General features: G+C 43.4%; 1 protein-coding gene across 2 annotated transcripts in view; it reads right to left on the bottom strand.

Moving 5' to 3' along the window:
- Positions 1 to 27473, bottom strand: part of SLC4A8 (solute carrier family 4 member 8) — an 81734-nt gene that overhangs the window by 13225 nt on the left and 41036 nt on the right. For both annotated transcript variants that reach the window (XM_043965653.1, XM_043965654.1), the window contains exons 12-21: positions 21401 to 21575; positions 19839 to 19972; positions 19094 to 19339; positions 13328 to 13433; positions 12255 to 12416; positions 9801 to 9914; positions 5886 to 6047; positions 3956 to 4207; positions 1971 to 2039; positions 1066 to 1239 (exon numbers count right to left, since the gene is read on the bottom strand). In XM_043965653.1, coding sequence (XP_043821588.1) covers positions 1066 to 1239; positions 1971 to 2039; positions 3956 to 4207; positions 5886 to 6047; positions 9801 to 9914; positions 12255 to 12416; positions 13328 to 13433; positions 19094 to 19339; positions 19839 to 19972; positions 21401 to 21575 — 1594 coding nt within the window. The remainder of the gene's footprint in view (positions 1 to 1065; positions 1240 to 1970; positions 2040 to 3955; positions 4208 to 5885; positions 6048 to 9800; positions 9915 to 12254; positions 12417 to 13327; positions 13434 to 19093; positions 19340 to 19838; positions 19973 to 21400; positions 21576 to 27473) is intronic.

The following is a 27473-nucleotide window of genomic DNA, read 5'->3' as shown; positions in this document are numbered from 1 at the left end:
CAAGTCCAATGCTCTATCCCCTGATCTTAAGTATGGAAAATATTCAAACCGAGCAAACAAAGTGCTTCTTTATCTCTAAAAGCCTTGTTTGTCCAGCCTTCAAGATACTCAGGCAGTTCTTGGCACTCCAGAAAAAAAACAAAAAACCACAGACCAATTCTCCTGCCACTAAGACCATGTCCAGGCAAGGGAAGAGAAGAAACTGGCAAGAAAAGCTGACTTAAGGATGCCGCTACTTGGCTCTTCTCACTACCGTGGTTTTTAGGAGATAGACTGCTTCCCACTCTGACCCCTCCCCCCACTGTCCTAAAGTTTCTTTTGTGCAACTACAATTTTTCCAATCTCCTTTCCCAAACCTTTATCCCTTTTTCAGAAGGAAGGACAGGGTGTCACTTCAGTCACCCCATCATAACTGGCTCTACCCTCTCCCTTCTTCCTAATGGCTTTAAGAATCTGCTGTTGGGGGCAGCTCGGTGGCACAGTGGATAAAGCACTGGCCCTGGATTCAGGAGTACCTGAGTTCAAATCCGGCCTCAGACACTTGACACTTACTAGCTGTGTGACCCTGGGCAAGTCACTTAACCCCCATTGCCCCGCAAAAAACAAAAAAACAAAACAAAAAACAAGAATCTGCTGTTCATTTTATTTTTGTTTTTTGTTTTTGTTTTTTTTAGTGAGGCAATTGGGGTTAAGTGACTTGCCCAGGGTCACACAGCTAGTAATTGTTAAGTGTCTGAGGCCGGATTTGAACTCAGGTACTCCTGACTCTAGGGCCGGTGCTCTATCCACTGCGCCACCTAGCTGCCCTCCTGCTGTTCATTTTTAAGCATTTTAATCTCTGTTGATTACAACGACTTATTTTATTTGATCTTAGAAAACTGGAGCTAAAACTTTTTGGATCAATGTGCACATTACAAAATTTTTTCACCTCCCTCACCCCTCGGGAGCCACTGAAAAGATTGGGTAACCTTACTAGGCAATTAAAACAGTTAGAGAAAGCCACTCTCCCTCCGGTCAGAAATCAAACAATGCTGTCACTGCTATAAAGGATATAAAGAAAGTTACCATCATGGGAAAGATGATTGCAGCTGGGGATGCCTTAATAACCCACAGCAAGACGAGACAAGTCAGCTGGATGAGGGTGAAGAGGTGCACTTTCCGTAGAGGTACATGGCGCAGATAGATGAAGTCAGGCTGGTGCTTTGCTGGCATCCCAAAGAGTTTCAGGCGATCAAAAAACTGAAAGAAAGCCATTCCCCAAAGCAACATTAAGGGAGCTTTAGACAGCAAGGGGCACAATCTATCACTAGAAACCAAGCCTCCTCTCTCTGGGCCAGTTCTTGCCTCTGCCCCCATGCCTGGTTGGTAATAAAGTCACAAGCCATGGTTGGGCCCTGGGGCCATACAGTATCACCCACATCCCTACCACAACCCCCTAATCTCTTCCACAGTACACTGCATGCTAAAGTCCCCTTGACTCTCCCACCCTAACAGTGTGGCCTTTGACACAAGGCAAATGACATTTCATGCCTGTCCTTGTAATTTCTGACTCTCTGCCAATCCCAGGGATCTAGTTCTACAGCAGAACGAAGAGATTTAGCCAAGTGTTCCTGAGGTCAGGGGACCCTTGGGAGACCAGCCAGGGTAGGCCTTGAGCTACCTGGGAAGGTGGGTTCAATCTAGAGGAGGGATCAGGACACCTTGGCAGCCTGTGTACCTCAATTCTTATATTGTTCTATTTGGCCCTTCCCTGTTTTCATGAAATATCTGGTGCCACAAGCTTGCCACATTAAGAAACAACTTTTCAGAAACAGGCCTGCATTTTGTTGAGGATTTTCTCCTGGCACCAAATATGAACCCAAACTGGAAAAAATGAAGGAATAAGGTGTGTGCCCTACTAGACTAGGAAAACTGAACAGACGATGGAAAAATAATTTCCTTGGTAAAAAACGCAAAGTGAATTCTGATACCTGGATTCCTCTAAGTGAAGAAACTCCCATGTAAAGGAAAACTCCATAAAGTACTGGCATTGGAATGAACTAGAGACAAAAGTAGAGAAAAGTATATCATTAAACCTAATATCATTTTCTAGCACAGTCAGTATTACCATTTTAAAACTGACAGAATGTCTGGATTAACTGGTCCTGATTTCACTATTTCTGGTAATAACATTTCCGGGTGAACTAGGTTCAAAGCCTCCCTCAAGGTCACCTTGGACTCCTCCCTCTACCTTGTGTCCCACAATTATTTGTCAAATGCTATTGATTCTCCTTCTGCCCACTGGGGCCAGACTGAACGAGTCTAATCTCTTTGGAGTCTTCTCTTTTCCAAGCTAACCATCTCCAGTTCCTCCAGTAAGTCCTTATAACGCATGGACACCACTCCCCTCACCTTCCCGGTCACTTTCTTCTGGATGCTCAACATCCTTCCTAAAATACAGCTCCCAGACATGAACCTAAGGTACAAGTTGAGGTCCGACCAGGTCAAAATATGAAGGGATTCTCAAATCTTTCTTTCTGGGCACCATAATTCCAAGCTTAAGATCACTATGGAAGATAGCAGTTGTATTATGGACCTGTGAATTTGTTCAAAAGGTTCTAAACCTGCTCTGATTCTCATTACCTTCTGGGTAACAGATGTTTATTGCATGTCTTGGGGTCAGTTTATATACTTATATTTCTATGTCACTGGAACTAGCTTCAATCAGTGATCTCACCACCACAGAAAGGGAGGGCATGGACTCTGATTCCTATTCCACTGCCTCCCCCACCCCATTTTTTTAAACATAGGGCAAGTTTAATTTAGGATTCCTTCATATAACACCGCTACCCTACCAAAGCAGAACACTTGCTGTCATCATTTACATGCAGTGGTTTTTCCAAACATGTTTTCTTTTCTTCTTATATATTTTTTATTTATTTCATTAAATCTTTTCCAATTACAATTAAAATTTTAATCTTCATTTTTTAAAATTTTGAGTTCCAAATTCTCTCCCCCTCCTGCCCCTGTCCCTCCCCAACCCCTTGAAAGGCAAGCAATATGCTATCAATTACACATGTGAAGTCATGCAAAACATATTTCCATATTAGCCATGTTACTGCCTCCCATTTTTTACAACTTCTTGTTCAAGGCCAGCTCGGGAGGATTTCACCTTGAAACAGTGACAGTCCCCAGCCCAAGGTTATAGGTTTTGCTGAATTGTGGCTATCAGCTTCAGAGCTTAGTCAATATCTTTCCACCTAGTCCTTGAGGAGCATAAAAACCCTTCTTCTAAGAGGGAGCCTTGAAGTTCCTGAGCATTTGGGGTGTTGGTTCAGAATGTCCATGAGGCATTCATTCTCAGTTAGTGCAATCTGCCAAGCCCTCTGCTGAATTCAGAAGTCTGTGGTATGGAGTGATAACTGCATCTAGAGTCGCTCAGTGATTCTTATTTCTGTGAATGCCCTATTATAAGTCTCACTTTGTTCTATGGCCTCAAGTCTTTCTCGTATGGGCACTTGTTCTACCTCTAGGCCAACAGAGATTCCATGAGCTTTGTGGGTTGCCATGTGGACTCATATTTAGCTTGTGTTCCCCTAAAACTCCCAGATCATTTTCCCATGAATTGCTACCTCTCCCCATCCTACACTTAGGTGGTTTGATTTTGTTTTTGTCTTTTTAAATCAAGTTTAAAATATTATATTTATCCTTATTGTGTTTCACTTTATTAGACTCAGCCCATCATTCTAGCCCATTGAAATATTTTTGGATCCTGACTTCGTCATCTCATATATTAGCTATCCTTCCCACCTCGTGCCATCTGAAAATGTAATAGACAAGTCAGCTAGGCCTTAATCCAAGTCACTGATAAAAAATGCTGAACAAAAATAGGAAGTCAGGTCGGGGTTGGGAAGGTCCTGGGCGAGGCAATAAAATGTTCCTATCCCTCCAAGTAGGACAGACTTTCTCTGGTTACCTTTAGCACACCTGTCATGAAGACTGAGCAGCCCATCAGCACAAAGATCATGAGCCCTGTGACTCTCTGCTCTCTGATCCCCAGGAATTTGGGCTGTTCCCCCGGAGCAGAGCACTCGGACTCCAACTTGAGGCTATTGACATGAGTGATGGAGAGGACAGTGGCGGCCACAAACCAGGGCAAGCCCATGATGGAGCAGACTCCCAGCATCACGGCCACCATCAGCAAGTCCAGGTGGTAACCACATCCTTTCTGTGAGAAAACACGATCTCCAGTTAGCAGAAGCAGCGTGGGAACCCCTGCGGGGACATGATTTGCCGCCACAAGAAGAGTAGGATGAGGGTGCAAGGCCCAAGTTTAAACTAGGCCTAACAGTAGGAAGCCTTGGTCCAAGGTTCCCAGAGGAAAGCAGTCTTGATGGGTCCCTTTTCTAGCCTGCAATGGATCTGGAAGGATCCAAATCACAGTTGGACCTGGGTTCAAATCTAGAATCTGCTACTTCCCACACATTTGACTGTGGGCACATCATATAATTGTCCTAACCCTTCATTTCCTCATCTATAAAATAACAACTTTGAACTAGAAATGATCAAGGGATCAGACAGGATTTTCAGGGGCCATCCCTTTCTCATCCTATTCTTATGTTTCTATCATCAGACCCCCTGACTCCAAATCCAGATGGTCAAAGCCTTTTGCCTACATTTACCCTAGTCTGTCCACATCCACCCTTTGGCATCTCACTTTGGGCTTTGTGTTTCCAGAGGGCAGATGCATTAGGTAAGAAAACACTGTAACAGTAAAGCCAGGAATAAATGTCAGGAATTGTGCCTTTGTCATATAGGGTAGAGAGGCACCACAGGTCTTGGCCTCAGAGCCAGGAAGACTTGGGTTCAAGTCCATCTCTGACTCCCCAAGTCCTTCGCTTAACCTCCCAGTGCTCTTGGCAACTCTTTAAGACTTTGAGTTAGTGAGAAGGTGCCAATTTGTCTTGGTGAAGGAAGTTTCTTCACCTGGGAGTTCTCCCTGACACATGGTTTATGTGGCATCCATAAGAGAACAGTCTTAATCAGACAGAGCTTTGGGGTGAATGTTCCAGGCTTGTTCCTACGACATACTCTCTAACTGTTCCCTGTGGTATGGATCAAGAAGAAACAAAGAAAAGGGAGGACCCCCACTATGTTCCTGGTCAATCTGTTTTTCAAGGTCTACTACAAAGGGCCCTGTCTCCTCAGGGTCCTTGTGACTACGATTCAGTATAGGGGGAAGCTAGGAGGTGCAGTGGATAAAGCACCGGCCCTGGAGTCAGGAGGACCTGAGTTCAAATCCAGCCTCAGACACTTGACACTTACTAGCTGTGTGACCCTGGGCAAGTCACTTAACCCTCATTGCCATGCAAAAAAACCCCAAAAAAACAAAACCACAAAAGATTCAGTATAGCAAACCCATTGTTACTGCTGCTGAGACACAGTAGAACACAATGGTTCTAACCTGAAAGGTAGATCAATAATTGTCAGCCATGTTAAACAATGATTGCATTTGGCTGTGTTTGTGTCGTCAAGCCCTCTACCCCCATCTCTCCAAGCTTTTGAGGGGTTACTGGTGCCAATAAAGACAAGGTTCTTTTCTCTTATTGTGCCAGGTATGACACTTGGGCATACACATACACATACTCTTGCATCTGTGCGCACCCACACCCTATACACTAAATCCTAAAGCCAGCCCCAGTCATCAACTGATGAAGCAGACTTGTGTGAGTGAGGCTGGGATAAACCAGAGATCCCTCCAGTCATTGCTATTTCCACGATAATCTTAGGGAGCCTCACAATGTAGATCTACAAGAGTAGATCCGCATGCACACACACTGACACTAATCAACATATTCACATGAGAAGATTCCCCTGGTTCCTCTAAAAACCATAGCTCTTCTTACCTTGAGCTTGTGTTCCTTCCTATTAATTATGACAGCTGTGATCTGCTGGTCCATGAATATCAAGATGGTGCAGAGGAGAGCTGGGATGATTGCAGCTATCACTGTCCACCAGGGGTTGGGTCCAATAGGATTGATAATCCACCCCCGGTCATCCCTTGTTGGCTAAAGAAGAAAGAAAGAAAGAAAGAAAGAAAGAAAGAAAGAAAGAAAGAAAGAAAGAAAGAAAGAAAGAAAGAAAGAAAGAAAGAAAGAAAGAAAGAAAGAAAGAAAGAAAGAAAGAAAGAAAGAAAGAAAGAAAGAAAGAAAGAAAGGAAGGAAGGAAGGAAGGAAGGAAGGAAGAAAGAAAGAAAGAAAGAAAGAAAGAAAGAAAGAAAGAAAGAAAGAAAGAAAGAAAGAAAGAAAGAAAGAAAGAAAGAAAGAAAGAAAGAAAGAAAGAAAGAAAGAAAGAAAGAAAGAAAGAAAGAAAGAAAGAAAGAAAGAGAAAGACAAAACAAGGTTTTATTTTTCTATTTTAAATTAGGAAAAATAATTAGTACAAAAGTCTCTTGAGACAGTCTAAGACTGACTCTTTAATATTGCCTGAGACTTCTCTATGTGAAAGTATCAAATACTGTAACTTCTCAGACCCTTGACTTCTGTTCCAAACCCCCTTTGAACAAGTCATTTCTCAGCTATAAGCAGGTTGTTGTGTTTATACATTACCCATAGGGAATGGAAGGTGAATCCCCATAGGGAATTTAAAATTCTGGTCTGCCTTTTACATGCCACCCGACATACTTCCAACTCCCTGCTATTCACCCTCTAAAGATTATGTACTCAGAATATAGCCAGATTTTTATTATTAGCATAAGTAAAAAGTATTATCATGAAGGAAAATCTGTTGCCAAAAATATCACCATATATTCCAAAGGTACATGTAAATGACCATTGCTAGGCTCTCAGATCCCCTCTATTAGCACATATTCTACAACGTCTCTAGCAGCAGACTGTGCTGTACAGTTCAACTAGACCACCGCTGCAGAGGTCATCTGGCCTTAGATACTGTACAGACTGTGTAGGTAGAAAACTTCATATGAAGCTGGATGGAGTGAACTGAATCGCTGTTAGAATTGCTACATTCCCAAGGTCGAATCAATTGAACTGACCCCATTGAATTAAGATTAATCTTACAGGTAATGAATGATCGGTGGTCCAATGAAGAGTGCTGGACCTGGAGTCAGAAAGACCTGAGTTTAAATCCAGCCTCAGACACTTGCTAGCTGTGTGACCTTGGGCAAGTCACTTAATAATGTTTGCTCCAGTTTCCCCATCTCTAAGTGAGGATAACAATAGCACCTACCTCCCAGGGTAGTTGTGAGGATTGAATGAGATAATACTTAGCACAGTGCCTGGTACAACGTATTTCTGTCCTTTTCCCATCCCTTCCCTTGATACCGAATGTTACAGTTCCAAGGCACTCAGAGATAGAGCTGATGCTGAACCTTGCACTGCCTGATTCCAGGTGGCTCTTTGCTAGACTCAGGAATATTCTCTGGAGCTCTCCAGGAACATGCCAGGTAAGAGCTGTTGCCCAGCCGTGGCCCAGGCCAGGTTGGAAATCCCTGCACTTCCACCCCTTGCCATTTACTCATCACTTGTGGAAGAACAGCCTCCACCTTTACCATGACACATGCACACAGTAAGAAGCCATGTGACCTCATGGCCCAGTGTAAGAAATGTAACCCGGGGCTCTCGTGGTGTGTGCAAAGCTGCCCCTCCTGCTTCCTGCCCTGGCTGCCCGTGGGCTGACAGGCGCTTTACAGGATGACAGCCCATGAGCACGACTCCAGGCTGGACTCACTGTCGCTCTCTTCTCTCTCCAGCTACATATCAGCGGCTTCCTCTGAGCGCTGGGAGTGAGGGTGGCTCCATCACCTTGGGGCAGGTAGGTTATGGATGAGGGGAGGCAGGTGCCAGCCTGCCAGACTTGGGAGAAGTCTGGTACTAAGAGTGAGGGTCAACAGAAAACAAAGGTGTTTTCCAGCAGAGGCCTCAGCGACGGTGCAGCTCCCTGTGCCAGACAGGAACCTTTGAAGTGCTTTGTCACAGAAAAGTTCACAGATTACGAGTCTGGAGGTAAATTGCAACGTGGCCTGACAACAATCCGCTGACAGATTCTGATCAGGGCCAAGTCAGACACTCGTCAGAGATGGGCAGCAGCAGCAGATAAGGATGAATTTGGAATCCCAGCCAGGTAAAATGAATGGGGACTAAGATGTTTGGCCTCCAAGGCCACCAAAGCTATGATGACATGGTAAGGAGGGAGTGACTAGCATGTGAGACTCCCAGGGAGCGGGTCCCAAGGAAGTAGAAGTACAGTTGAGAGTTGGGACCGCCAACAGACAGCAGCCTCCTTCCTAGACCACACCCTGAACAATCAACCCAAACTCCCATTCCTTCAGTGCAGCCACTGGTACCCTGAGGGGTAAGTGACTTAATAAAGTAAGAGGTGAGTGCCCCATAACTCTTCCAGAAGAATTTACACTTTTTAAAAAGGATGCTTATTAACCAAAATGTATTCTCGGTTGGCAGAATATTAATCTGTGTGGCAAAGTGGAGTGAAAACTTTTAAGAGCCAAGGGGAAGGGGCAGCTAGGGGGCGCAGTGGATAAAGCACTGGCCCTGGGTTCAAGAGGACCTGAGTTCAAATCCGGCCTCAGACACTTACTAGCTGTGTGACCCTAGGCAAGTCACTTAACCCCAATTGCCTCACCAAAATAAAAAAAGAACCAAGGGGAAGCAGTCCATCTCCCTCAGAGGAAGGCCAGGCCTAGCTGGGAGACTGGCCCTGGGGGCTTGGTTTGCTTAGACTTCTCCTGAATTTCCTCAGCACCCCTGAGTCCTCTAAAAGCTGTCTTTCTTCACTGACTCTCCCACTGACTGTAGTGGCAGGATCTTTAGAGGAAGGGCTTGGTGGGGGCCAGGATGGACAGAAGCCATTTGTGTATAGGTACATTTGTTAGTGTGTATCCATGAGTGAGAGATATGCCCTCTCTTCCTCCTTTCCCATGCCTGTAGCTCCTCTTTTATTGTTTATGAGTGTACTAAGAATAACTCTGTTGTGATTTACCTGGCACACCCAGAGCCTCCTGCCCCACCTCCCTGTTAATATGGCCTGGGGCACAGAGGTGGCAGTTGGGCCTCCTCCCCTGCTCACCCAGCCATCTGCTCAAGCCAAGGATCTCTGGGCAGAGGGCACACCAAGGGGGCCTCTGGGGGCATTCCTATTCTCCAGCTGCGGCAGATGTGCTGATACAGTGCCTCCTCCGGGAAGCCTTCCCTCATCATTTCAGTCCACAGCACCCTCTCCTCTCTTGGATTCCTCCAGCTTTCAGTATCTTCCATGCTAGGCATTTGGCATGTGGTGATGCCACACAGTGGCATATCTCCTCAACCAGACGGTCAGCTTCTTGTGGCATTTCTTTGTAGCAAACCTCACAGTACAATAGATAGCTCAGAAACCTGAGGACCACATCTGCTGCAATGTCTCCGTCACCCCACTTTTTCATGTTATTGGACATCCATTTTGGTATATTTTCACATTCAATTTCAAAACCCTAACACCAGATACACAAAATAGAGGAGGCAGAAGTACTAGTAAACATCTTTGTTACAACTGCCAGAACCTTCCCCTTAATTAAACAACCGTCTGTTTTCATTGGCTTTGACTAAAAGGAAAATGATGATGCTCCTTAGCATCTGACCTAGCAGTAAATGTTTTTCCAAATGTCATTGGAAAACGTCTTTTGTTCTCTCTGAAGGGCACAGTGAGCAGGGCCAAGGGGATGAACTAGAATCCATCCGGGGCTCTTTGAGCCCAGCTTAAGACCACATTCTTTGACACAATGCTAAACATACATCATGTGAATTGTTTACCTTAAACACACTTGGAACTTGTAGCTTCGGGGACGGGACGCCAATTAAAAAATCAATAATCACCATTGTGAAGATGGTGAGGAAAACTGCAAAGTCACTCACCATGGAGCGTACCTAGAGGAAGAAATGATGAGAAACTTAGAAAATGTAACAATCGGCCTTAGAAAGGGCTTCCAAGTCTTCAGAATAAAGCATCAGTGCTATACAGAGATACTCTATAAAGTTTTTTGGCATACAACCCAGTGACTGACAATGAAGTGTGGCCAGGATAAGGTGGTGGTCAAGGGTCTGCTGAAGCTGGCCGCATTGCCTCTGCTCCCCCATCTCTGGAGACTGTAAATACTGGCCAAGCCAGTCAAGGTAAGGCAGTAGCTTCGGAATCCATTTGGCCATAGGAGGGGCAGGGATCTGCTTCAATTCTAGGTTCTAGAGACCACTTGATTGGCTCTACACAGACATTCCTCACATTAGGCCACCGATAAAGGAGCCCTTGTGCATAAAGAAACAGGGAGATCTTTATCAGATCATTCAAGAAAATATCATAAGCAAAGATGGCATGCACACACATGATACTCAGATTACATAACCAGCAGTTATTTCAGTCACAGCAATAAGGCCTGCGAATGACTCTTTGCAGATCAGTATTTACATTTAGCCAGAAACTATAATGAATTCTATAGCTGGCTGTTATAGATTCTTGCTAAAAGGATTTGTGAGCTATTTTCCTTCCTAAGCCAAGCAGTGGATAGCAAGCTGGGCCTGGAGGCAACAAGACCTGACTTCGAATCCAGCCTCAGACGCTTAGTAGCTGTGAGCTTGGGCAAATTTAAATTAACTTCTGTTTGCCTCCGTTTCCTCATCTGTAAAATGGAAACAATAAGATCACCCGCTTCCCAGGGTTGCTGTGAGGATCAAGTGAGATATTTGTAAAGCTCTTTAGAACCTTAAAGCACTATATAAATTCTGAGAGGCTTTGGGCTTTCTTTTTGTTTGGACAGGGCTGGAAAATGTATTTTTTTTTTTTTTGTGGGGCAATGGGGGTTAAGTGACTTGCCCAGGGTCACACAGCTAGTAAGTGTCAAGTGTCTGAGGCCGGATTTGAACTCAGGTACTCCTGAATCCAGGGCCGGTGCTTTATCCACTGCGCCACCTAGCCGCCCCCTAGGGAAAATGTATTGACTATCATTTATCCTATTCGGTTTGATGCTGTGTTTTCCACCTTGTTAAACTAACTGTGAGAGATATGGGCTGGTTTATTTCTACTCGTGCTGCCATATTGGAGAGAACCCCCTACTCTAACGTGAACTTAATGATAGTTCACCACAGTTACAAAGCATCTTACTCACAATACTCCTAGAATGACAAATGTTCCCATATTACAGGTGAGGAAACAGAGACACAGAAGATTAAATAACATCCCCATAATCATCCAGCCATAATCATCCAGCGGTAGAGTCAGGATTCAAACCCAGGTCCTCTGGACCCCAGCCCAGAGCTCTTTCCACTAGACAGCAAACTTTCTATTGCAATGATACACATGCGCCAAGTCTCAGCTGCTCCTATGGGAATCCCTGAATGCTGTACCTGTTATCTTTGTGGGAAATCAGCTGTCCAAACCCTTCAGTGCCCAACCAAAGGCCCACCACCTCCAGGAAGCCTTCTTTGTGGAATAGAATCCTCACTGATTTCACTTTCCGCAGAACTCCTAGAGGTCACTCAGTTTAGTATCATCTTCTATGCTAGCTTGTGTTGCATGTTCATTGAATTCTATAGGCCTTAGAAGTGGAAGGAACTTTTAAAAAAATGCAATCTATGGGGCAGCTAGGTGGAGCAGTGGATAAAGCACCTCCCTGGATTCAGGAGGACCTGAGTTCAAATCTGACCTCATACACTTGACACTTAACTAGCTGTGTGACCCTGGACAAGTAACTTAACCCTCATGGCCCTGCAAAAAAAAGAAAAATTCAGTCTATACTTATAGGCAAGATCATTTCTCCATGGAGCCAAAGCATGCATTTGGGGTGGAAAGAAGCACAGTTGCCTTCAGACAACAAAAAACATCAATCTTAAACTCATTTAGCAATTTTAAACCCAACAAGATAGATAGATACATAGATAAATAGATGGTAGATAGATACATAGATGATAGACGATAGATAGATAGATGAATTCATTCATCCTCACTAAAACTCTTTCAAGACACAGAAGGTAGAAGACCATTAGAAGAGAACACTGCTGTGTGGCGCATGACATCTGCTCCTCTCCCGCCCCCCATGCACACTCCCACCCCCGGGATGTGATCATCGAGCTACAAGGGGTGAGTGGTGAATGGAGGCTGAGAACAGGTTGTGGTCCGCTGACTCGACATTAGAACAGAAGGCTTCCGGAATTAATGTTCTGCCCAGAATGAACATCCTGGTTGAATGTGAATTTGAAGAGTAACCAGCTACCTACTCTGGTTGGGAAATAGTGGCTTGTCTTAAACGTCTTCAAGGTGCTGGAAAGGATGAAGGTTGTGAAGAAGAGAATGCAGGACCAGAAGAGCACGTCGGGTGTGTAAGGTCCGTGTTGGCCGCAGGCGGACCCGGTGAATTCTCCGTGCATCTCCTGACACTCCTGAGGAAACCAACACTCCCAGTGAGTAAAGGCCCATAAAACAGCCGCTGAAGCCAGGGTACAGATTCATTGGCCTCCACCCCAGCAGCGCAATCTCCTCCCTCTGGACGCCCTCCTCACCCCCTTAGGCCTCCGGGCTGGGCTGCCATTGGCAGCTCACCAACACTGCCGCTTAGTACCAGCCCCCCTGCCCCCACTGCTGCCATCGGCACGCACTTCACCTCCTCTTACAGTCGCCACCTCTTTGATAATAGGGGTTAATGAGAAGATGTGGGACAAAGAGGAGAACCGCTGTGTGGATGGCTGCTTTGTACAGACTCTAAACACGCCTTGCTGAGAAGAAAGTCCCTATCTGCCAATAACTAGGGCTACACCTGAAATCTCTGGCAAAGTTCTCCAAAGAGATCATACCAGGGCCGTGGTTCATTAGCTATAGTGCCAAGACAGAAAAGAATAATGGGAATACAAGGGATCAACTATCTCTATTATCTGTTGTTTGCCGGAACACTTCAAAGGAAGAGGTCATAAAGAATGTACCCATTTCTGCTGGCACGAGGTCCTTCCGCCTCCCAGTCTTCTCCCTCCCTAAGCAAAATACATCCAAATGGCAAAACCAAACTGGGAAGTCCTTAAATGGCTGAGTTATGCAAGCTGCTATAGCTACCCTAATAATATTCCTGCAAAAGGAAAGAATCCCAGGGAGAGTCACATTCTCCCCTCGGCATCCAAAAGATCATGTCCTCCTGGGCTTAAAAGGGAGAAGACATCATGAATAATTAATCAAGGTTTTTTTTTTCCCCCAAGAAAGAGATCCAACTGAGGGTGACCCTATTTCCTCTCTTTCAGTTAAATCCGGAGCTTGCCCGGCTGGTAGATCTGACATCTGGCAGCTCGGCTGCTTACTGACTTACTCTAACGGTCAGGTTGGCCCAACTGGTTTCCGCTGCCACGATGTTGTGGTCCTTCCAGTACTGCAGGGTGTGATTGCTGGGGTCCTTTGGGATAGTACATCTGCAACTAGGAGCAAATGGAAGAGATTTCAGGGGAAAAGTATCAACATAAGAAAGAATGCCTGGGTGTCAATGACTTGGATAAAGAAATGAAAAACAGGTTTATCAAATACCCCCTAATCAAAAAGCTGGGAAGGACAGGCAGCCAACAGGGACGACCAAATCAGAGGTGAAAGTGACATGTAATAGCAATACATGTAAGATCTGCTATTGAAGAGGGAGGCCCTTTACACCGTGCCTACCATGAGCCAGATACTGTGTCTTTAAGTACTTCACAAGTATCACCTTATTTGATCCTCACAACAACCCTGAGAGGTAGGTGCTGTTATTATTTCTACTTTATAGTTGAGGAAACTAGGGCATACAGAAGTTAAATGACCTCCCCAGGGTCACCCGGCTAGCTATCTGAGCCAATTGCTGAATAAGCTATTAGATGTGGTTACTGAATCAATTGTTGTTGCTTAATTGTTTTAATATTTGTAATATTGTGCATAGTACCAACAACATTGTGTGATGATCAACTGTGATAAGACTTAGCTCTTCTCAGCAATACAATAATCCAAGACAATGTCAAAAGATTCATGATAGAAAATACTCTCCACATCCAGAAAAAGAACTATGGAGTTTAAATGCAGATTGAGGCAGATGGTTTTCCTTTATGTTAGTTTTTTGTTGTTGTTGCTTCTTTCTTGTGTGTTTTTTTTCCTTTTGTTCTGATTCTTCTCTCACAACATGACTAATGTGGAAATATGTTTAACGTGAATGTAATGTATAACCTATATCAGATTGTTTGCTGGCTTTGGGAACAGGGAGGGAAGGGAGAGTGGGAGAAAAAATCTGAACTCAAAATCTTACAAAAATGAATGTTGAAAACTATTTTTGCATGTAATTGGAAAAAATAAAACAAAATACTAAGAAAAAATTTGTGATAAGGGAGGATTCAATACTGGCATGTATGAGGGGCAGCTAGGTGGCACAGTGGATAGAGAACTGGCCCTGGAGTCAGGAGTACCTGAGTTCAAATCCGGCCTCAGACACTTTATACTTACTAGCTGTGTGACCCTGGGCAAGTCACTTAACCCCAATTGCCTCACCAAAAAAAAAAAAATACTGGCATGTATGAGAAGAAGAGATACAGCAGAAAATGAACATGGCATAAAACCAAAGGGAATCAATAAAATTTATTTTTAAAAATAAATGGGGGCAGCTAGATGGCGCAGTGGATAGAGCACTGGCCCTGGAGTCAGGAGTACCTGAGTTCAAATCTGGCCTCAGACACTTAACACTTACTAGCTGTGTGACCCTAGGGAAGTCACTTAATCCCAATTGCCTCACTAAAACAACAACAACAACAACAACAACAACAACAAATGTAAGGTGGTGCAGTAGATAAAGCACCAGCCCTGGATTCAGGAGGACCTGAGTTCAAATCCAGCCTCAGACACTTGACACTTACTAGCTGTGTGGCCCTGGACAAGTCACTTAACCCTTATTGCCCCAGCCAAAAAATAAATAGATAAAGAAATAAATATACCAGAGATTCAAGGGCTAGGCATATATTCCAAGGAGATCAAATTGCTCCCTCCATATCTCAACATTCCCAACAGCACTTTTTTTAGTAGGATGAAGGAAATGCCTATCCATTGGCAAATGGCTACACAAATTGTGGTGCGCAAATAGAATGGAATGTTGTACGGTAAGAAACAGTGACTAGAATGAATTATTGAGAAGCATGGAAAGACTTATGTGAAGTGAAACAAGCAGAACCAGTGGAAATGGGAAGAACAAGGACAAAGTAATCGATTCTGAAAACTGAAATCACAGTCACCAAGTTTGGTCCCCAGGAAGAAGAATGAGCAGGCTCCTCCCTTTGTTCTCTCCAGAGGTAGGAGACTATGGGTATGGAGCTCTGAAAATATGATGAGACTTTTTCAGTATGTTGATTAGTTTGAGAAAACTGTTTTTCCCTCTTTTTATTCTTTGTTATAAGGTCAATATTGCTCTGGGGCAGCTAGGTATTACAGTGGATTGAGCATTAGAGGCCTGGAGTTAGGAGGACCTGAGTTCAAAATCTGGCCTCAGACACTTACTAGCTGAGTGGCCCTGAGCAAGTCACTTTATCCCATTTGCCTCAGTTTCCCCATCTGTAAAGTGAGCTGGAGAAAGAAATCACAAACCACTCCAAAATCTTTGCTAAGAAAACTCCAAAATTGGGGTCACAAAGAGTTGGAGATGACAATCACTACACAATGATAACATTGCTCTTAGGGAGGGAGAGGAAAGAAGAACACACTGGGAAATGTAGGTGATGCAAAAACACAATATGGCCATAAAATTTTATTGTAAAAAATAAATGTCAAGTCCAGCATTTTGGATAAAAAGAAAATCAAGTACAGAAGTAAAGGATGGAAGAGAACTGACTTATTTATGTGATAAAAACCCAGAGCTCCTAGTTGCCCCCAAACTCAGGATGAACCAACAAGACTATAGCACTGCTGCTAAAAGGCATCGCTATCTTGGCTGCATTAATAGAAGTACAGTATATAAAAGAGAAAGATAATAGTCATGGTATCCTCTATAGGGGTGGAGTCAAATGCAAACAAATGGTGATCACTAATCAGGACATGCACATTAGAGGCCCTGCCGGCCACATACTGACTTAGACCTGCCCCAATCTCTCTGCTAACCTCTAGTCTTCCATCTCTACAACCTTTCAAACATCTGAAATTGGATGTCGCATATAAATTTTAAACTCAATATATCCAAAACAGAGCTCGTTATCTTCCCCCAGAATCCTCCCCAGCCTCTGACCCTCCCCTTCCCTATTACTGCAGAGTTACACCATCCTCCCATCCATCAGGCTCCCACCCTAGGAGTCATCCTAGATTCCTCACTATCTCCCATCCTCCATAGCCAAGCTGTTGTCAAGGACTGTTGATGTCGCCTTTACAGCATCTCTCCTCTGTCACAGCCACCTCTCTAATGCAGGGCCTCAGCACCTCATACCTGGGCTATTTCAATAGCTTCCCACCTTCTACAGGAAGCCTTCTCCAACCCCTCTTACTTCCCTGCCCTCCCTCTCTTAATGATTTCCTATGTATCCTGTATATGACTTGTTTTGTGTACATCTGTTTGCGTTAGATCCCAAGGGCAGGGACTATCTTCTGCCTTTTTTTAAATCCCCAGCACTTAGCACAGTGCCTAGTACATAACTGGGCAATTAAATATTTATTGAATTGAATTGAATATGAGGAATGGTTTGGGGGCTTAGAATATTTCACCTAGAAAACAGGATTTAAGAAGGAGATGACAGTGGCCTTCAAAAGTCTAATGCACTATAGTCTGGAGAGAGAATAGACTTGTTTTATATAGTTCCAGAAGAAATAATCAGCAACAATGATGAGAAAGAACAGGGATTTAGCTTTTGGCCCAACAGAAGGTAAAACTTTCTAATAATAAGCGCTGTTCAACAGTCGTATAGACAGTCTTGCAAAATGTGGATTTCCCCATCACAAGAAATGGTTGAATAGTGTCTGGATATGGAATATTTTGTCCAATAGTGGTTAGATCCTAAATCCTCAAAGGTACATTTCAGCTCCAAGACCTCATGTATCACTTTGGCAGGGGCCTTGAGAGGCCCCAACTGCATTATCTTTGATGGCCAAGATCCCTACTCAGACAACAGAACAGCGATGAAGCACACAGGGCTGTGTGGGTGTGATTTTATCAGCTTGTACCCATCAGTCTCAGGCACTCTGAGGTTAACTGTTCCTCTGAGGGTCACCAATTCTGTACTTTCTCATCCTACTTCTATCTCTTTTACCTCCTTTCATCAATCCAGATCATTCACCTCAGAACAATTCAATAAGAAATAAGGAAGGACACCTGTCAGGGATGTTATTAAGGGGGTTCACAGTGCAACAAGAGGTTATATTAGGGAATCACCAAGGTTCCTTGAGATATGCAGAACTAGGGAAGGATCAAGAAAATGCTTGAGCAGTGGCAGCTAGGTGGCACAGTGGATAAAGCACTGGCTCTGGATTCAGGAGGACCTGAGTTCAAATCCAACCTCAGACACTTGACACTAGTTGTGTGACCCTGGACAAGTCACTTAACCCTCAATGTCTCACAAAAAAAGAAAAAGAAAATGCTTGAGCAAGATAGCTCAAAAAATGTCCAAAAGCTCCCTGGTTATTATTTCTTCCTTCCTTCCTTTCTTTCTTCCTTTCTTTTTTTTGGGGGGGTGAGGCAATTGGGGTTAAGAGCTTTCCCAGGGTCATACAGTTAGTAAGTGTCAAGTGTCTGAGGCCGAATTTGAACTGAGGTCCTCCTGACTCCAGGGCTGGTGTTCTATCCACTGCACCACCTAGCTGCACCCCCCTGGTTATTATTTCAAGAACATGGCTCCAGAGAGTAGGATGGTTGAGCAATCAGAAGTTTCTAGAGACAAGAATAAAGAATATAATGTACCACCCATAATACTGAGAGTTTCCTGAAATAATCGTCTCAGCCAAGCAGCTGTGATAGAAGCAACGGTATTTTGAGTTGCAATATAGTAAACAATCTGGGTTTTCAGACCTTTGTGATCTAAAATTATAGAATCCTAGGTATTAAAGGGTCCTTTAAGAAAGATAGTAGTGGGGCAGCTAGGTGGCGCAGTGGATAGAGCACTGGCCCTGGATTCAGGAGGACCTGAGTTCAAATCTGGCCTCAGATACTTAACAATTACTAGTTGTGCGACCCTAGGCAAGTCACTTAACCCCAATTGCCTCACCAAAAAAAGAAAGAAAGCAAGATAGTTATTTCAAAAAAAAGAGGGATTCTTACTATCTCCATGATTTAGAAATCCTTATACTAAGGAAGTTGGATTTTCCTCCCACAATACTCAACTTAAATCCCTATTAATGCGCTATCACAGAGGATAGATATTCTCCATTTTACTCCATACAGTTATCCCTTTCACACAGTGACTTTCTCCATCACGGTTTCAATATATTGTGTGGGTCAGCATAAGAAATTAAATAGGAATTTTTGGGGAGTTTTGCAGAAGCTTCAGACAATACACAAAGGTCAACAGATGACACAGAAAAATTTTGGAGACTCAGAAATGCGTAAGATATATATATAGTATTATATAATATCAACATATTTTATCTTTTAATACCACAATAATTCAGACGTCTTCTCTGGTAGGGAGGGCCAAAAAAGTTTACATGGATTTTCCATCCCCTAACTTTCAAGATGTGGAAGGGATAACTGTATATTCAAAGACTGATTAAATTACTCCATATCTCTAACTTGTTTAGGCTTCACAAATTCACAGAATCTTAGAGCTAAAAGGAATCTTAAAGATCCCTGAGGCCACCTCATTTCACAGATGACATGAAGGGACTTGCCCATGGTCCACACAGGGAATTAGTGCCACAACTAGAATAAAACCATGACCATCTATAACACCAGAATTCCTTTTAGTTTCAACATTTTTTTCCACTGAGATCCAGGCCCTCAACTCATTAACTGTTGGGGTTGCTCTCCGAGGTTTCTGCATCTACAACTCTAGTTCCCATCAGGGCTCTGAAAATCTATAAACTTACTTTACAGGGCCCACACCATGGACAAGGCATGCTCCAGACCAAAGCCCTTCTCACATCATAAGCCCCAACTTACTAGTAAAGGCTAAGGTGGTCCAGCTGGCTGTGCATGTGGATGGGGTAGGTCTCCCCCAGGTGAATCAACTTCTCTATTGCTTCATAGATGAAAATGATGCAAATTAATGAGGCAAACGCTTCTTCAGTAAAGCGGGTAATATAGCAGACAAGAGAACTGGCATCTGTCGCCACAAGGACAATACATAGGAAAGCAGTCCACAGTCCAATGCAGGCTCGGAGGGACAGGTACGAGAGGGTGTAGTCTCTGAAACAGAAGCAAAATAAATCAAAAGCACCGGTGCATGCCTCTGATTGAGGGACAGAAGGGACACAGATTCAGAAATACAGCTCAAGATCAAATAGCTACAAAGTATCTGAGTTAGGGTTAGAACCTATGTCTTCCCTTTCTGAGTCCAGTGTTGCAAATCACAAAGAACTCTGGTGACTTGTCCCTGGTAATGGGGCTCGTGGTTACAAAGCTGGGACTCTGACCATGAGTTCAGTGGAACAAATCACTGAGAAGAGCTATATAGAAGACCCAACAGCTGCCTAATGGGTGTCTCCTGCTTAGAGCTATCCAACAGCAAAGAGGTATACTAAATGATAGCCTTCATTAGGTCGCAGGGCCCAGGAACATTATTCTGATCTGAAATCACAAGTGCTGTACCTAACTTTCTCATCCCTTTTAAATTACCCAAGGTCCTGGAATCTGGCCTGGTCACTAAACCACACAAGTTAAGGTTGTCTGAAAAGGAAGGCCTTACTTGCAGAACTTGAACAGAATCTTTTCAAAGACCAGCACCGGTCCTGTGCTCCCCAGGATGGTGAGGGCCTGCCCGGCAAACAGGGAATAAGCTATTCCAGTCATCGAGGCTCCAAATAAAGATTCAATTGCACTCTGCAAAGAACAAAATTCATCACTTATTCCACATAAGATCAATAAATGGCAATATTGTTCTATCTACTCTACTTACATAGACTTTCTATGTGTCTTAGAAGTCATTTGCTTGCATTTCATCTTACCAAAAATAATGTGTACAAACTGTCTAATACTTCTCTGCATAAAATGATCTCCCTTTAATAATTCAGTTGCCCAAGTTCATCCATCTCTCTGTCTTTGCCTGAGCAATGGCTCAATTCAATACTCTTTTTAAAAAATGTGAACCACAATATTACTGTCCATGCTGTGGGCTGTGTCAGGCAGAGTCAGTCACCTGAAAGTCTAGTTTGAAGGGATAAACATTTATCTCAGAAATCTTCTTGAGGCATGATACAATCAAGGTATACAAATATATTTTGACACTGTTATTAAAGAATATAATATTCACTCCCATGTTAGGAAATATAGTTGTTTATTGTTAAAACACTGTGGCAATTCAATGAGCCCACCACTCAAACAAACAAAAAATGGAAACAATTGCTAAAGATAAATGTCAGTGCTAAACAAATTATATAAATGGTAACTAGGGATAATAATAACAATACAATCAACTCTTGTTGAATGTATATGAATAGAGGGTAATAGTGGCAGATATGATGTTGTTAAGTCACTTTCAGTGGTGTCTTACTATTTGGGATCCCATTTGGGGTTTTCTTGGTAAAGATACCAGAGTAGTTTGGCATTTCCTACTCCAGCTCATTTTACAGGTGAGAAAACTGAGGCAGACAGGGTTAAGTGACTTGCCCAGAGTCACACAGCTAGTAAATGTCTGAAGCCAAATTTTAACTCAGGAAGAAGAGACTTCCTGATTCTGTGCCACCTCACTGCCCCGAGGCATATAAGATAAAAAGCAGCAAATAATTACCAAATCATTTTGATTTGTCATTGGAATACAGGATGGGCATTTTCCATGGGACTTCTATTCTGACAACAACTTTCCCTTTTTAATTATGTTTGACTAAGCTAACATTACAAATAAATTATGCTCTCTGAAAAAATATCAATGAGAAGTTGGTCCAGAAGGATCAGAAATCAAGTAGGAATTAAAATTAAAAATTTGTTGTGGACAATCAAAAGCCAAAAGAGGAAAAGATGACTATAATCCCTTGTATTTCTATGTCTCTATTATCTGCAAATTACTTTCATATTGATTTTCTTTTTTTAACCTCCTGTCATTCCTGGAAGGGCCTGGGATTGTTCTCCCTATTGTTTAGAGGAAAATTAAATCCAAAGAGATTTTGACTTGCCGAGTGGTTAACTGGCAAAGCTAGGGTGAGGACCCCCATCTCCTAATCCTCTATCTCAAGGCTCTCTGTGCCAGAAAGTGCTGACACCATCATATTCTTTATCATTATCACAGTCATTGTAGTTGAGAAAAGGTCTTACTATTCGTCCCTCGGTTGCTTCTCCAAGCAATCCCCCAAAAGTGATCACAGGTGACATGCAGGCGCAATACAGGAACAGAAAAGAGGCCAGACATTGTAAACTCAATGCATCTCGATAGTCACTCCAGTACCAGGGGGCCTTCCGCTTTATATCCAGCACTAAGCCCCCAAAAAGCCTGCAGAGACAAAGGAGACAAACCAACAGCCCTCATGTTCACCCTTCCAGTAAGACGATACTTGAGGAGCACACATCTGATACGACTTCTAATGTGCTGAGAGTTAGGTTACCATCTTGGCATTTTTGATTCTCAAAACAAGATGTTGCTTCTGGGTCAGCACATGTTCTACCAGCAGCCAAGGACATGACTTTCATTCATGTTTAATGGCTAGCCTTAGAATGATGAGCAATCTATAGGAAAGCAAGCATCAGCTTCCAAATGCAAAATGTAAACTGCGCCTCACAAATCCAAAGTGTACGTGTGCGTGTGAACAGCCCACCGAACCCCTAAGGACTGAGTATGTGCAAAAGGAAAAATAAAGCTTATGTAATAATAGCTGAGCTGTAATGAGAACTTGAATGGCTGTAAAGGCATGGCAGAAAACAGCAGAGGGACAAAAGCAAGAGGGGATAAAGAGTCTAACTCCACCAAGCCTGCAGGACCAGCAGGGTTCCATGTGTACAACTGGAAGCCTCAGGGCCTCTGGCTGCTGGACAGCTGCTCTCACTCCCAGACACTCTTCTGGAATGGAGAAAGCTCTGAGCCACGGGCTCACATCTGGCCCATTCCTCTCCTTTACCTCCAGCTAAGAACAACTTCATTTAGGCCGTGTCCCCAAGCTGAGTAAGCAATTTAGACTCTAGAAATAAGAAGTCAGACAGTTATTTGCCTTTGCCACAACCTGTGATGTACTGGATAGAGTACCAGGCCTGAAGTCAGGAAGATCCAAATTCAAATCCAGCCTCAGACACTTCCTAGCTGTGTGAACTTGGACAAGTTCACTGAACCTGTTTGCCTCAGTTTCCTCATCTGTAAAATGGGGAAAATAACTACATCTACCTCCCAGGGTAAATGAAATAATATTTGTAAAGTGCTTAGCACAGTACTTGGCACATGGTAAGCTCTTAATAAATGTTTATTCCCTAACCCTTCCCCACCACTCACACTTGTCACTGCTCTATGCCACAAAAGGTCTTCCCTACCCTGGAATAGTCACGGACTAAAGGGCACCATCCCAGAAAACATCTCCCAAAATAATCCACTGCTTTAGATGAAGCACTTATATAAACTATACTGCTCCCAGGAGTGTTCTGGTAAATGTTTAACAACCAGCTCTCTTGTAATAAGGCAGGCTTTTTTAAGTTTGATCTACATTATTGACATTTTCTCTATCACTTTTCTTTTTCCTTTCCTTTTCTTTTTTTTTTTTTTGCGGGGCAATGAGGATTAAGTGACTTGCCCAGGATCACACAGCTAGTAAGTGTCAAGTGTCTGAGGCCAGATTTGAACTCAGGTCCACTGTACCACCTAGCTGCCCCCCTCCATTACTTTTTAAAGTCTAGACAATCAATCAAACAATCAAGCTCTGATATGCAGTGTTTGCTAATTTCCATGGTGCAAAAATTTAACAATTAGTTCTCAGAACCTATTCATCTGCCTCCAGCAGCCCTGGTGCCCTGCCCTCCTTGAGGGGGTCTCATGCTGCCTCAGTGACCGAGCTAACTGATGCTAATAAAAAAATGTGTAAGACCTGAGGTCCATATACTGGATGTGATAAGAGCAACATTCCTAAGTGGATCTAGGTCACACTCAGGTGGCACTTTAAAAGTCACAGAGAACTGAACCCAGATTCTATTATCTAGATACCGCAGCGCCCTGTGTGAGGTAGCGAGTCAAAGTGTCAGGCTTCTCATTTTACAAGGAAACTGAGCATTAATGTGGTTAAATGACTTGCCACATTTATGCAACTAGCAAAGTGACAGGATGGAATTTCCAAGCCCCGTCTTCTTCCGTTCTTCCCACCACTGCCTGGTGCTGCCTCCCTAGAACCACAGTTAGCAACATAAAGAACCGTCCCCCCACTGCCATTGATGCGCATCCTGATTGAAGCTGCCTCTGATGTTCATTGGAATATGATTTCACCTGTATAAAAATGTCCGGGTGGGGGGGAGAGAGGGAGACATACAGCGAGTTGTTCTAGCTCTGCTCCTCTCGAGGAATAGCCCTGGCTCCTGGGATTAAACCCTATCCCAACTGAAGTTAGATGCCAAGGAGAACTCTCCCAACACAAGGGCCATTAGTCACTGAAGCCCAGCAGAAAGGAAGCTCCTTCACTGGTAGTTATCCTGTCATGCAGCCTGGTTGGGATGATGCCTATCCAAGGGAAGGAGAGTTGTCTAAAGAGCTCCCAGTGCTTGGCCTCTCTCCCAGAACTGGGGTATCCAACACAAGACATGAATTTGTCCACGACAGCCCTTCAAAAGAGCCCTCCCTGACTGGGGCAGAGTGATCTGTGATCACCACTTGCCCATGTCTTCTAGTCTGTTCTTTATGAGAGCAGAGCTATAGCCCCAGACCTCTGTCTTCCCTGAACCCTTAGTGGTCCATTGAAATGTTATGGCCTAACTCAGGGTATTGGCTGTGGTTTTCAATTTCTGGCTACATTCGTAACATTCCATTTTGTCCCAAGGTCATATAATGGAACTGCAGCAATGTAAGGTGCTGGTACTGGGACTCCTTCCTCCAAAAATAAAAAGGATCTGTAGATTAAGGGTGCCATGCCGAAAAGTGGGAAGTCCTAAGCTTAGATCATCACCTATCTCAGTGTAATATAGCAAACCCTACCAAACCCTCCATGGGGTCCATGCATTCTAAAGCTGGAAAAGATGGCATTAAATTTGCATACTCATGCATCCCATGATGCAAAAATGCAAAGTGATGGCAGTGGACGGACAGGTTTCTGTAAGTCCTTTGCCAAATGGAATATGGAAAAGATCAGGGATAACCTTTTCTTTCAGTGCCAGAATTACCCACTATAGCACTCTAGGAGACCTCCCCCTAAAATGTATTTGAGTTTGAGAGAAGGGAGGTCAGACACTGGGACTGGTGACTGGGAACATGATGTGCATGACAACATGGGACTTGGTATACAGGTATATTTTTCATTTCCAATCTTATTTCTGGATTCCTGGCTTCACTCTACTGTTGAGATCCAATCCACTGGTCCTTCACATTCTCAAAGTTGACCAATCATGAGTAAATGGAAGTTGGGGGCCCTATCTCTGCCAGGGTTTTTTGGCATCAAATGGCACCTCTAGAAGAAGATCTCATTTGGTGAGTAGAACTGAGCTTCTGACCAACCCTTTCTTTTTTGTTTCTAAACCAACCCAGTAAGTACTTAATGTTGGCACATATCATATTCTTCCTAAATCCAGTACTTGGTGTATGGACATCCCACAATTTTAGAACAGAAGCCCCAGCCCCTAACACATCAACCAACAAAGTATCATCAATCCAGGACCATGGACCTTAGAACAGATCCTTCCCAGGACCCAAGAGACCCCACTCAAGTCAAGTGACTTCTCAACTTAAGAGAAGATCATGTCAAAAAAAAGAGAGAGAGAAGATCATGTCTCAGAGATTTCCCATCCACCCTTTTTGGTGACAACTATATCACAGATTTCTCCTTTCCTGGAGAGCCTATCCTACCCCCACCCTTGAGGGCCTCCCCTCCAGCCAACACTACCTGTTAGCCTGCCTCTCTACCTCCTTTCCTGGCATTCCATTGAGTTTCCATGTGTTTCAAAGAACTGAACATGTACGAAAAGAAATGACAAGCTTGTACTAATAGTGCAAAGAGTTAGTAAAGCAGAGATAGGAAAGGGGGAAAGAAGATGAAAGTTAGGGATTTTAGGTAAAAATGTCCACTTAATGTGTGGTCCCCTTCAGAGACTCCCCACACCAAGGCTGATTTCCTTGAATGGGATTCCAACCTGGAGTTGGAACTAGTATATTGAGCCAGATAGTATTAAATGCACCCACCCAGCAAAACTGAGTATAATCTTCACTTTCTTTCATTTTTTTCTTTTATTCAAATTTTCTTATACAAAATTATTAATATGGTAATGTTTTACATAATTGTACATGTATAACCTATATCTGACTGCTTACCATATTAAGGAGGGGCAAGGGGAGGGAGGGAAGGAAGGATAGAATTTGGAACTCAAAACTTCAAATAAAAATGTTCATTATGTAAAAAAAAAAGTAAAATAAAATCCTGTACCTTCACCTTGTATAATCTTTCAGGGGGAAAAATTGGACTTCAATGAAAAAGAGGACTTTCAGGCACTCATGACGAAAAGACCTGAACTGAATAGAAAATTTGACTTTCAAATACAAATAGTATTAAATGGGTCCCAAACAAACAAGGAACAAGAGGAAAACCTGGACACTGACTGGTGGGGAAAATCCTGAGTCACCACCCAGTATAGGGAGAGAAAGAGCCTAGGACATCACAAAGCTGCTGCTGAAACAACTTACCTGGGGCATGCAGAGATGGGGGTTGGGGGCGAGGAGGTTGTGCCCTAGAGTAACTTCTTCTTTTAGCTAATTATTCTTGCTAACTAGTTTCTATGCTGATAAAGAAGTGAAAAAAACACCAAAATATAAATGTAACAAATCATTAAATTTCATGGTCTTTTAAAATCATTATTTAAGATTGTTCATTGAGTTCCAGTGTCGTGGCAAAGCTTACTTGACCTGCAAATGTCACGGCTCTTCTTCCCTCCACGGCAATCACACTCGGGGGAAGATGAGGCTCTTTTGGGGGTGGGGGAGTGGTACCGCTGACCGTCACACCTCCCTGGGATACCCCATTTTCTCATTGCCTTCCTACCTGAGGGGAACATATCTCCCTTCTTCCAAGACGACTCCAGGTCTCCTCTCTCTCGGCCTGAGAGGGCAGTCAAAGCAACAGCTCTAGAACTGGAAGGGACCGCAACTGGGCCAACCCATGAGCAAAATAAGGCCGAGGGAAGTTCAGTGACTTGCCCAAAGTCACACAGATGGTGACCACCAAGGGTGGGGTTTGAGCCCAGGCCCTGTGTCTCCTGAGTCACACCACATTGTCTTCTCTTACATTAGGGAATTTAGAGCTCGAAGAGACCTTAAAGATCATCTAGATCAACCCTAGGCTTTCCACCTTGGCCCAATTTACATAGAAAGAAACTAAGACCCTAGAGTTTTCTGCAATGCCTTGTCCAAGATGACTCCCTGTCCCCTCCCCCTCCTACTAAAGCTCCAGTCTTGAACTAGAAATGCATAGTTCCCATTGGATAGGGCATCTCCTAGATGCCTTCTCTGCAATACAGCTAAAGAAGGGGTGGAGATTGTTTAATGCCCTTCCAAAACGCAAGATGTATCTTTTGTGGACATCATATAGGAATAATAAATTCAGCACATTCAATTCAATTTGCTATTATTTATCTGACTTTTTTTTTTCTTTTTTGGTGAGGCAATTGGGGGTAAGTGACTTGCCTAGGGTCACACAGCTAGTTAAGTGTTAAATATCTGAGGCCGAATTTGAACTCAGGTCCTCCTGAATCCAGGGCTGGTGCTCTATCCACTGTGCCACCTAGCTCCCCCTGCTATCATTTATCTGAAATATTTAAGTAGATAAATTTAATTTTTTTTCAATTTCATCAATATTGATTAAGTGTCTACTCTATACAACACATTGTGTAAGGTACTGAGGCAGATAAAAAGATAAATCAAACAATTCTTCAAGGATTTAAAAAGCTAGTAAGGAGAAAGATTCTCTTTTATTTCCACTGAGGACAGAGGAAGATGCAATGGGCCTCTATCACAGAATAAAATTAAGCTGGACACATCAGGTCAAGAAAATGTTAGCCAAAAAGATCTGAAAAGTATTTTTCTGGCCATTCGGAAGAAAAAAATTCCTTCCTGAAACTTTTTGACTGCCAACCTACCTGGAGGGGGGGAGGGGTGGCCTAGGAAGTCCTTCCTTCCTCCAACTCTGGGATTTTAAGATTGTATATTTTAGGGGCAGCTAGGTGG

Source organism: Dromiciops gliroides, chromosome 5 (assembly GCF_019393635.1).
Source record: "Dromiciops gliroides isolate mDroGli1 chromosome 5, mDroGli1.pri, whole genome shotgun sequence".
Classification (NCBI taxonomy): Eukaryota; Metazoa; Chordata; class Mammalia; order Microbiotheria; family Microbiotheriidae; genus Dromiciops; species Dromiciops gliroides.
Note: the sequence above shows the minus strand (reverse complement) of the source record. Positions and strands in the feature narration are given on the sequence as shown.